Source organism: Thermobia domestica, chromosome 2 (assembly GCF_964235325.1).
Source record: "Thermobia domestica chromosome 2, izTheDome1.hap1.1, whole genome shotgun sequence".
Classification (NCBI taxonomy): Eukaryota; Metazoa; Arthropoda; class Insecta; order Zygentoma; family Lepismatidae; genus Thermobia; species Thermobia domestica.
In genome coordinates, this window is record NC_137455.1 from 387444112 (window position 1) to 387456782 (window position 12671).

The 12671-nt window shown below is 35.0% G+C and overlaps 1 protein-coding gene across 1 annotated transcript in view; it reads right to left on the minus strand.

The window, feature by feature from the left end:
* The window catches only part of LOC145678902 (uncharacterized), a 79413-nt gene extending 73674 nt beyond the window's left edge, over positions 1 to 5739 (minus strand). The window contains exon 1 of the mRNA XM_081749508.1: positions 5582 to 5739. Within this exon, the coding sequence (XP_081605634.1) occupies positions 5582 to 5710 (129 nt within the window). The 5' untranslated portion in view covers positions 5711 to 5739. The remainder of the gene's footprint in view (positions 1 to 5581) is intronic.
* Between the last annotated feature and the right edge of the window lie 6932 nt (positions 5740 to 12671).

The following is a 12671-nucleotide window of genomic DNA, read 5'->3' on the forward strand; positions in this document are numbered from 1 at the left end:
CGTAAAACCTACAAATATAAAGTTGTCCACCAACAACTCACATGGGCCGGGACTGAAATAATCCACGCGTCAGAAGTCAGTCAATACTCTACTATTGTTCAGTGGTGGCAGTGCCCACATCGACGAAGTAAGTAAAACATCGGAACGGTAAGCCGGAGACCTGGGTTCGATCTCAGCCCAAGATAAACATTTTCTTTGAAATTAAATGTAATTTCACTGAAAGTAAAAATTAGCTAACAACAAACAAAATACAATATCTAATTTACCTCATTTATGATCGATAAATTTTATGCACCTTCCGAACAGTGTATGCTTCGAAAGAGTCCCACCAACAAAATCGTCTGTTATCGATATTCAAATGATACGTAACTGTAAGCATTTGTGATAAAGTGAAGGAAGAACCAATTCTTTCCTTACACCATATTCTCTGTAGTTACTGCTGTTAATAATAATGAGTTTGGGTTTAGGTTCCGCTTAGTACCGAGGCTATGTGAGACGTGAACCTACAGCATGACGTGGAATCCAAACCACGTTCTCCACCGGGAATCAAACCTGGGTCTCTCGCTCCGAAGACGTGTACGCTAACATACAGGCACGAGAGAGTTCTTCTCTGTAGTTAAGAATTTAATGAAATTCCAAGAGTGAAAAATGCAGCAGTAAACCCAAACTCAAATCAACCCAAACCCAACTCTCCGGCGAATCGTCTTTGTGTGTTAACCACTACGCTACCCTTTCTGATCAGCCACACAAACGAGTAAGAAAAGCTGGTTGGGACATTGGCTGAGAAGGCATTATATCATGAGAGTTGTAGTAAGAGGTATGGTAAGACGAAAGAGTCAGCTGAGAAAGCTTCTAACTTTCGGCAAGACACCTACCAATAATAGCACAATACCTATGACAATGGCTGATGCTCAGCTGTTCAGACTACATGGAGTGTACCGCAATTCTTATTGTGCTTGGATAGCCCAGTCTCTGTGGCTGAGCGCCGATCTCAAGATTGAAAAATGTGTAGCTGCCCAGGAAAAGACAGGATAGTGTAGTGATTAACGTGCCGTCACGACCAGGAGATCCAGATTCCATTCACGGTCCACCTCAACTCTCACTATTTTATAGCAAGCATGTAACTCAAATAACAGTAACTGAAATATTTCAGTTTAGATTTACTGCTTACGTAGAACAACTACATTATTGACAAACATGACTGGATATAAAATAGAAAGACTCCTTCAGTGTAACGTCCCACGGTGGTACTTTTAAGCTCAAGGAGATGGATGATTAATCAAAAAGAATGAATTTGTGGGATGATATGTGGAAGGAAACGGAAAACTTCCGAGAAAATATATAAAAAAACTGTCCACCACAAATCCATTTATGTATACGGTATAAATTGTGTACAGTATCTTAAATTATTTGAGTGTACATGAATATACATTTAAAAAAAACAATAAAACTTTCATCATAAATTATTTTACTAAATTTGATTGTTATTAAATTCTGTTCAATTTGTAATTAGGTCTACTTTAGAACATTCTTTTGATTCTGAGTGAAAACAAAACATTAGAAAGAAAAATAATGTTTTTAACTATTGAAACTAAATTTCAAATTTTACGTCCCACGATTATGCCCCGTAGGTTAATGATTATATGTCCCCGTTAGGCTGCATTTTCCCTCCACATGTGGAAAGAAACTTCACGGACCATCTCTTGTTGGCTCTACTATAGGATCCAACTAGAGGAAGCGCTCTACCAGTGAGCCACCCAGGCCCGTATTTAGGTAAGTGCTATTCTGTGCTATTCAGAGGGGCATAATTTAGGAGGAGGCAAAATTTTAGATTTTCTTTTTAAGATTCAAAATAAAGTAATATTTAAAACTAGCAACCCACAGAGTCCCACGCAAGCGCGAGAAAATATGTTTATGTTGTTAATTTGCTCTAATTACAGTAGTTGCTAATTAGCTAGCTTATCTGATTAATTTTGAAAAGTCATCCTCTCCCACACCAAGAGGTGAGGTTACACTTGAATATCATGAAACTGATACCGTCAAACTCCACAATCTCGAAAACTATGAATTCAACACTAATATCTGTCGTTTTCGATTACTTTTAAAATAGATCCCTCTCCCTGGAGAATGGAGTATGACCTTGAAGTTGAATTGGGTTAAAACTGTCACTATTCATCTCAACGACCCCAAAAACTATGAATTCAACTCTTAATATTGGTCGTTTTCGATTGCTTTTTAAAATGCCCCATGTTATTCTTATGGGGACTTTGCACCCCCATATCTCAGCTCAGGTGTGACCTAGCGACCTGGAACACGTCATTCGGACCATTTCTCTTAGAGCTTTAAAACATATTAGAATTTCATGTTTCTATCTATTATGGTTCTCGAGTTGAAAAGCGCTAGATAGACAGACAGACAGCTTATTATATTATTAATATAGATGCAATTAAACCAGTACTGACGGTGAATAATGTAAACAATTCTTTTTCTTATCAGTTATCACCAATAATTATTAGTGTCTTACAGTGACGTCCACCAATGTCTGTCAGCCAATCCCATGAAATTCAATCATAATTGAAGTGAAATTATGAAATATAAAAATGACATAACGGTTGATTAAGAATTAATAGAATGCATTTTCTCCGGACAGTAAATTAAAACCTACATTACTATGAATAAATTAGACGCCAGTATTGAGAAAATATGTCTCCAATAGATGAGTGGTTAAGTTCGTTGCCTTATAAGGGGTCCAGTGTTCGATTCCCTGTGGAGACGCAAGTGGTTCGGATCCCAATTTACGCAAGCTGTAGGTCCCGTCCTTAGTACGTCATCATCATCCCATGGAAGACAATGGCAAACTACCATGAGTTCATCTTCCCCAAGAAGCTTCGGGTCGAACACCTACCTCCAGACAGAACGCCACATCATAATCATAATTGAGATAATTAGGCCATTTAAAATTACGTTGTCACTTTGTAACTTGTAATATCTACACTGCTAAGCAACAAGAGCTGATATCTTTGCAAAATCATGATTCGTTTCCTTGTTTGAGACATAAGTTTATGTGTGTGTGTGTAGGGGAAGGGGGGGGGGGGAGACGGCAAATTATTTAGAGCACATGGGCGCACAATATATAAATACGGTCTGGAGTCACCATGTCTCCTTTCCCACTATTGTTTGTGATCTGTAGTTGGGCATTATTCCTGTATACGAAGATGAGTTCCAAACATCATCGTTTTACGTGAAGGTATGCGCAAAACATTTAATTTTTAGTTCCATAATTATGAACATTCTCTACCTTTTGCAAGATTTGCACGGACGACATGATTTTGTGATTGTCTCCTCAATTTTATCTATACCTAGTAACGTGGAAAATTGTGAACAGAATGCAAGTTTGTATGGTTGGTATCAGTGGTATCAGGTGAGCAAAAAAGGAAAATAGAGAAAAATATAAATTATTTTCTAGTTAAATGTTTCATGACAGGGTTGGCAAAAATCATGTTTTTTATTGAAAAACCAAAACACTCGTTTTTTGGTTTAAACCTGGTTTTTTGGTTTAAACATTTTTTTGGTAAAAATAATTTGCTTTATGTATTTATATCACATATGGACAAAAATAAATTTGTTTCGCCTTGGTGTTATTATGCAACAACCGGGTTACGCTGGAAGGGGTCACATAAGCATAAAGAGGAATCCAAACCGCTTCTCGGCTTACAACCGAGAGAAATTGTCCTCCACTTGAACTCGAAACCGGGACTAATTGGCCACAAATGCGATACATCTGCCGACTCACTTACAAAGGACTCCTGCTAAAAATACGTTGTACTGATCTATAATTGTCAAGGATCATTTCAGAAGGACAAAAAAATAAACAGTTGCACAAGTGAAACCATTATACAGAATTACATATCGACAAGTTCAAAGTACTGCAGAGTACACAAGAACTAATTTAGTTCAAATTAGTTCACTACGACTTTTATTAGTCCAAGTTAAAGAAATACAACGACTTAATTTGCATATCAGTAAGAAAAGTGAATAAGATACGAATTATTTGAGTCCATCTTGGCTCTGACACATTTACATAAATAGATACCAAAGATACTTCTGATTTCAATAAATGTCTCGTGGGGTTTGTATGACACCCCTCAAAAAAAAGTACGGCATTTCAATCTATTTTATCAATAGTAAACATTATTAAAATGAAAAAAATATTTAGAATTTTCCTTTGATTGCAATTGCATAACAATAATAACAAACTATAAAAAATCACAAAACATTCACAAACTTATATAAAAGAAATTTGCTTTTGTAATATAATCTCTTTGAGTAATGAATGGACATTTAGGTCTGAAAATAATGCGAATAATATACGGGAGTGAAACGTGATAACCCACAAATGTGTGTTCATCAAGATTTTACGAACACTTACACTTTTAGGAACATTTTTCGTTTTGTAGTTTAAACCAGCCAACCCTGTTTCATGATTGTGATCATATTTGTGTGCTCTCCCATCGGCAATCGAACCCGGAAACACATGTACTAACCAAAGGAGGTGCAGGCGCTAGCTATTAGGCCAGCGACGAGGGCTACGGAGGAAAAGAAACGTTGTAGTTATAGACGATTGTGATATGCCCATGAATATTACTTGTGCCAAACGGATGTAATATCGTGCTATTTAGTGTAAATCCTTTGTAAAATGGTATGCGATAATTAATGAAAAAAAAAAAAAATGTTTTGACATCTGTTATAATAAGCGCTGCTTATTGTTGTGGGAGATATCAATTAAAGTTTACAAATTATTTTCTCCTACTCATTCCAATAACTGTGTCTTTCGGTGTAGAGTAGAATTTTGTCTGCAAATTCTCCCAATTCCGATGCGCCTAAACTTAACTTACAGTCATACACCATAAATTTCAGTTCATTAATTATGTAAATAAATCAATACACTTATCTTAATATTGTAATATAGGACCTTATTACATAATCTTATTGTAATATAGGACCTTACTATTTATATATTGTCGTGCAGATTTAATATGTAGGGCCTACGGGAAGGTTCTAGAACACGGTCCCCCCACATAGGTTAGTAGCTAGGTTTGTTCCTATCTATCAGTTTAATATTAAATTTATATAGTATTGCCGAGCGAGCGTCAACGAGTGAAGGCGGGTTAGAGCCCCGCCGGGCACATTGTTTTCTGTTTTTAATACAGCTAAATGGGAATGGGGACCTGTGTTCTAGAACCTTGCCGGGCCGACTACTTTTTTGAATGTGTAGTTCATAGATTTCTGATCAATTTAATGTATCATTAGAAATAACGTTATGTATTTACAAAAAAGATAAATACGCAAATAGGAGTGTGTATGAAATATAAATACGCAAATAGTCAGCAAAGATCTATGATGGCCTATAAAAAGCTATATGCATTAACAATTATCAGTGTATAACTTGTTTTCGTGTTAATAACACGACAGCCAAAAGGAAAACGAGCTTAGTCGATTTACAATAACATCATATTACAAATAAAATGCATACAGAAAATATTTACTATTTGTGAAAAATCAGAAGTATTTTCTTTCTTACCTTCCTATCTAATGTACAGGAACATTGCGCTCCGGCTCCAGCATACAGTTCGTAAACACGCTGGGTTCTGTAGTTGCCATGGTAACTGTCACGAACAACTGAAGGAAGCGATGCGTGAAAGGTTGCCATTTATCCAAATGCATTATTTTTTTCTTTTTCCCTGCACTTGCATTATAGGTGAAATAGTTTTGAATAATCCGATTTATATATAATCACTTTAGATAGACAGTAATAGCACAAAGAAAATAAGTTATTTTTTCCTGTGGTAATATTCAAAAATGAAGTGAATGCGGTGGTTCGTTTCTAAGAGCATAGGAACATGTGATCAACAATCTAACTGGATTATACTTTATAGTTGCCGGGAGTTATAGTACCTCATACTTTATTATTCAAGAAATTATTACAGTACATTTCATTTAAATTTCTCGTTATCCACGTTAACTTCTGTACCGTCATTTCAAATTTTGCCAAGGGAAGGAGCAAGATAATCCATCGACCTAAAGTTTCACATTTTTTTTTTTAATTTGTAAATTAGTATACAATTTATTAAACGGCATGTTTCTCAAATTCAGAGACAATTTTCCCCTTACCTTCCCCAAAAGACGTCCCTCATTAACTTACAGAACAAAATTGTGAAATTCGTGGGTAAAGAGCTTAGAGAATTTCTGTTGGAGTTAGCAACAATGTGTGTGTAGTATAACCAATAAGAGGTCATGTGATTAGCACGCCCAGTTGAGCTGCACAGACGATATCTCATCTGTGCTGCTTGTTTTCTAATTTGCCATTCTGTGTTTTGATTTGAATTGTAGCGCGTCTGAACCTTATGATCTTCCTGGCATCCTTTTAAATTCTGTTGTTACTTGTTTCGTTTTTCTGATTGATAAGATGGACCAGATATTGAAGGTAGGCCTATGTAAGATTTCATCCAAGGATATTTTATGCATTTGTTTTGAAATTTTCCCAAAATTGATCGCTACTGAGAAATGATAATGATCATTTTATTGTTGTTTAGAAATTTTATTAGAGTTGTTTGGACTACTTGGAATTACAAATTTCTACCGTATAGACCACTGACGACTGTCTCACCGAAAATTAAAGGAATTTATTCAGAGAGTCTAGAGGTCCAGGGGTGTCATTTGAGGACAGGGGAAAATTTGCCCTCCCGAGTTTGAGGAACACATGCTTTTTAATAAATTGCACACTAATAATAATAATAATAATAATAATAATAATAATAATAATAATAATAATAATAATAATAATAATAATAATAATAATAATAATAATAATAATAATAAAACAACGTGAAACCCATCCATTGAATAATCTTGCCCTCTCCCTCTGTCAAAATCTGAAATGACACTAAGATCCTGCTGGAATTTTGAATGTTTCAACTAAATAATCTAAAAATTATAGAAAAATTTCCATTGCCCGAGTGTTCTATATAGGGATGGCGAAGCCGGCCTGCCTTTTCCCCAGCAAAATTAAACTAACAGTCTAACACCCTACAAGGTCGAATTCCAAACCTTAAGGGGTCTCTGGAGGAATTGTAGTTCCAATTAGTACAAGCAGTCGTCAATTATTCACTTGTTAGGAAGTTGACACATCTATTTGTACTCAGCTCATTATTATAAATCATTGTTAAATACAATAAATAATATAACGACATACAGTGAAACCTCTCTAAAGCGGACAGTCGCGGGGAATCAAAAATTGTCCGCTATAGAGAGGTGTCCGTCTTAGAGAGGTTTCGATATTTTCTTACGTAAATTAGTACGGTATACAAGGTTATATATAATTACAAACTATTGAAGGTAATTTATCAAATCATTCTATGACTGTGGGCTTGTCGAAATCTGCGAATTCTCCACAAATCGCTTTGAAAAAAAATTGTGTCTAATTCGAAACTTCTCCAACCACTCGTTCGAGACCTTGAAATCTGAAACATCCATTTCTGTTGCTACTTCCAAATCCTTAGCTTTTAACAACGTTCCTAACACATTTTTTTTTTCCATTCCACACTCTACAAAACCATTCACTTGCACACCAACTTTGTTCAAAGCAACGAGACACTATTTTCATTGTCATTTTCACACCACAACTTTATTAACTTGTCTTGGTTTATATTATCTCAGGTGCTTGTGTCATACCGATGCAAAAATTTTCAGCTATCCTTCGCACACCTCAGTATTCTTCGAAAATTCAATCAATTCGATTTTAACATTAGCGCTTCTCGTGGCATTTCGAAGGCTCACAACAACTTACACCTTATTGCTTATTTGATGCAGAATGACTTAAAGAGATTTCCTTCTACAAATAGAGACACTAAGACAATATGCGAATACGCGGACAAAAAATACCAAACATGTCTTCTACTTGATTCCGGCGGAACAGTAGAATGACGTGTCTTCCCAAATAGTAGGCAACTGTCAATCACTTTTGATTTTAAAACAGGTTGGGTGGGAGTGGAATGCAAGCAAAGGATATGAGGGTGTTATTAAACTAAGACGCTTCATCTGAGTTTCTGAACAGCCATTTGGCGAGGAAAAATATTACAATTCTTCCTTCGTGATACATGTATGTATTATTGAAAATGTACTTTTTCTGTACTTTTCAACTTACTTCTAGAGAAAGTGTCCGTAATATGGAGGTAAATAATACCTATAAAAGACAGAAAAGACTGTCCGTGTCCGTACTAGAGAGTGTCCGCCTTAGAGAGGTTTGTCAACATGGTTTATCCTATTACAGTGTTTGGGGATTACAAAATATGTCCGTTATGAGAGGTGTCCGCTTTACAGAGGTGTCCGTTAGTAGAGGTTTCACTGTACTTGCTTAGTAATTGATTCGGATTATTTTTTTCATTTACTAGAAGTATTGTTGCTGAGGAGGTGATGGTTTATTTCTTGTTACCTCAAAGAGCCTAAAGGGCGTAACCATGAGACGATAAACTAATTTTTTTCCTTTTTTCCTTTTTTTACGAAGTAAATGAATTAGCTACCTATGAGAAATTGTTCAAAGATAACCTAAAATGCTGTTATTTGATTATCAATCTTATTTATTTTGAATCTCCGTAGAGGCCGGCACTCATGATCGTGCCCAATGATTTTATGGTCTCAGTCCTATTTCGTTTTACCCCACCAAAAGAATATGTTTTCCTAATTTGTGTATTTTATAAAAGCATTGTTTTTATTTTCTTATGGGGGGGCACGGTAGCTCAGTGGTAGAGCGTTTATCTCTGGTGCATGGGATCCCTGATTCGATCCCCCAACAAGTAAGTTTGTGGCGGACAACATCGTGTTCATGGATTTTCTCGTTTCTTCCCACATTTCATTCCACCAATTCTTCCATAACTATTCATTTGCCTTAATCATCTGTCTTACATAATCACGAGACCTTAAACGAAAATATTTCATTTCATTTTTTATCTTCTTATAGCTATTTTATTTATGTATATATTCATTTATTTTTACCTTTTGCTATCATATTCAATAAGTTCTTGAAGTCTCTCTCATGTCAGTTTCACAAGGTGAAATAAAACTAAATCACGAAGACCTCCTGGTTGTTATGCTGTACATGGCAACTCCAGAGCATTTTTGGTTGCATAACGCAATAGGATAATTGTAGAGAACAGTTCTTTAATGTGGTCAGAGACTTAGAAAAAAAGTAACTGAGAAGCAGTACATATTCAGGAGAACCAAAACAAATCTCCAAAACCAAAACCAAAATAATAATAATAATAATAATAATAATAATAATAATAATAATAATAATAATAATAATAATAATAATAACTTTATATAGTCTGATATTTTATTTATTCTGGGTGCAGATCAAAGAGCTCTAATGTCAGTGGAACTACCGCATTAACGAAAGCTCTCCATATTGACTTCTGTCTTTAACCAACTGGATCCAGTTTTTAGTTTGTATTCTTTCTTTGGCGAGATCCACCTTAATTTGTCCTTCCATCTGTGCTTAGTTCTTCCTAATGATATTTTCCCGATTGATCTTATAATTTTGAAAGCGTTCCTCCAAAATACTATTTAATATAACTAAAATATTTACACTATTTTTTTGGAATAATATACATAATTATTAGCGTATCTTGTGAATCTTTGTTGTTAATAATTTTTCAAGGTGTACGTAGGGTTGAGAGTCGTAGCCAGAGATTTCAGCGCTCGGGGTGAAGTAGAATTCGTCGCCCCCCCCTACATACACCACACCAAGTTTTCCTTCTTTTTCATATAATAGAAGCAACATTTGTTGTTATGCTATGTTGCTTTATTTTATCAAGTTGCTTGAACAGACCATTGCAACAGCCAGAAGCGATCATTATGTACTCTCTTACAAACAAGATCTGTTTTCAAGAGGCGTATTTTAGACTTTTTGTTCAACTTGACAAAACTACCTTTGGTTGGTATACAGATCCACTTGAAGATCAGTTATGGAAATTTACAGTACAACTATATGTAACGTTTCATACTATAGATAAGAAAAAAAACATTTCATGTATTAAAATTTCATTAGAAGGTATGTGGTTTCAAAATTTTCGAAATGGGTGACATCATTAATTTCCAGTAATAATTTATTGTAAACTTTATGTGACCACACAAATACGTAGCATTTTAATTTAGATTCTTTTAATATCAGAAATAAAACAGGCTGAATTTGTTAATGATAGATCTTCTTTTATTACTTTTTAAGGTCGGTGGTGTGGTCTTATTGTTTTAAATGTCATACCCCAACAGAAAATGAGGACGATGATATAAAATACACTTTTTAAGAAGAAATATCACGGGTATTTGACCAAGTCCGCAATATTATATGAAAATTCTATTAGAGGATTCCAATGCAAAAGTAGAGGGACAGGATATTTTCAAACCGGTTATAGGGAAAGAAAGTCTACATAAGGAAAGTAATGACAACGGCGTTAGTTTCATGAACTTTGGAAAATCCAAAATTCTTACTGTGAAGAATACAAAATTCCCACATCGCGACGTTCATAAATACACATGGACCTCGTTAGATGGAAGAACACGCAATCAAATTGATTACGTTTTAGTAGATAGAAGAAGGCACTCTAGCATAATTGAAGTTCGGTCGTTCAGAAGATCCGACTGTGACACTGATCACTATCTGGCAGCAGCGATAATAAGAGAGAGAGAGAGAGAGAGAGAAATTATCGTTAAACAAAGAGAATACTCAACATCTGAAAACGGAAAGATATCGTTTAAAGAAATTAGAGGAGAACCAGGCGAGAGGGGCATACCGGATTGAATGTAATAGGTTCTCGTTTCTAGAAGGTTTTGAGAGCACTAATGTTGAGGATCTTTGGGTTCAAATTATGGATAGCATTAAAATTTCAGCAAGAGAAAAATTGGAGCACTCGGAAATACGTAGAAAGAAATCGCACATCCGGTGGAAGAGTGTTACAACTCAAAAAATGGAAATTTTGACTTATCATCGCTCAAAAGAGGATAAAGAAGAAAATACTACCTCTACTTGGTGGTATTTTTGCATAAACGTAACTAAACAAATTAACGCCTAGGTGGTAGAAATAACAGTGTTCTAGGGAGCGATTTTGGTACAATAACAAAGTTTAAAAGTCATGTTTCCACAAATATGTAATTTTGACTTGTAACAGTCTTCCACCGGGTGTGCGAAATCATAATTCGACCAGGAATGCACCAAACGAACAGAGAAAGGAGAATAGGCAAAACTGGGTTGGCTACAAAATCCGAACGAAATAACTACACTAAATTTCGTTGACATCAGATGGGAAACTTCCAAAATGTGTAGAAGAGAGAAACTCGATTTTTTGAAGGCTTAAATTTATGAACTTGAAAAAAATAGTAAAAGAAAAAAAATTAGACACATTCAAGGCCATCAATGAATTTAAGAAAGGGTATCAACCTTGCATGTATATATTAAAGAGAGACGAATAATTCTTACTGATACAGATAGCATCTTGAATAGATGGAAAGATATATTTGACGATTTGCTTAACATGCAGCCGTAAACTAATGATTGTGGAGAAAGGAAAATGCACTGCAGAACCATAAATTTCAGAGCCTAGCCGAACAGAAGTAGAAACTGCTATATAGAAATTAAAGAAACACAAATCTCCGGGTGTAGACGAAATTCCGGCGCAGTTAAATTTAGCTAGAGAGGAAAATTGTGGAACATAATACACAAACTCATCCTTATTTGGAACAAGGACGAACTCCCACAAGAGTGCAAAGAATGAATCTTTGTGCCAATTCACAAGAAAGGTGACAAAGCGGATTGTAATAATTATGGAGACATTTCTCTTGTGTCAACATCCTATAAAATCCTCTCAAACATTTTATTAACAAGATTAATCCCATACGCAGATAAAATTATTGGAGATTATCAGTATGGATTTAGACGAAATCAATCAATTATGGACCAAATATTTACCATTCGACAAATATTCGAAAAGAAGTGGAGATATAACCACGGAACATAAATTATTTATTCGTTTTAAAAAGGCTTACGATTCTATTAGAAGATAAATATTATACAACATTCTTGCAGAACTTCGAATACCAAAAAGCTAGTTAGATTAATTAAGATGTGTTTAAACGAATCCCAAAGTAAAGTCCGAGTAGGAAAAGTTTTGTCCACGAGCTTTCACGTCGAAAATGGCTTCTGGTTGTCGACATTATTATTCATCCTTATTCTGGTGTATGCTCTAAGGTGTAGTAACCCTATTTTGGTTACTCCATGTATGTATATTTATTTACTTGTCACATTCATTTTATGTTTAAATTTTAGTTGTAAGTAAATATGATGCAAAAATAACAGTAAGTTTATGTACTTATATTAATCCTTAAATAAGGACATTTCAGCATTCTTTGTTGCTGCTAGTTATTTAGCTTTCGTTGTCTTCTTCTTCTACTTGGTAATGGGTAGACTTCGGATCGATATGCACTAAAAAAACGGCAAAATATGCATGCAAATATGCGCTAAAAATTAAGAAAATATGCACTGAAAATATGCAAATATGCACTAAAAAGTGTAAATATGCACCATCCAAAAGCTAAAGTTAAATGAGGAATTTTATTATCTG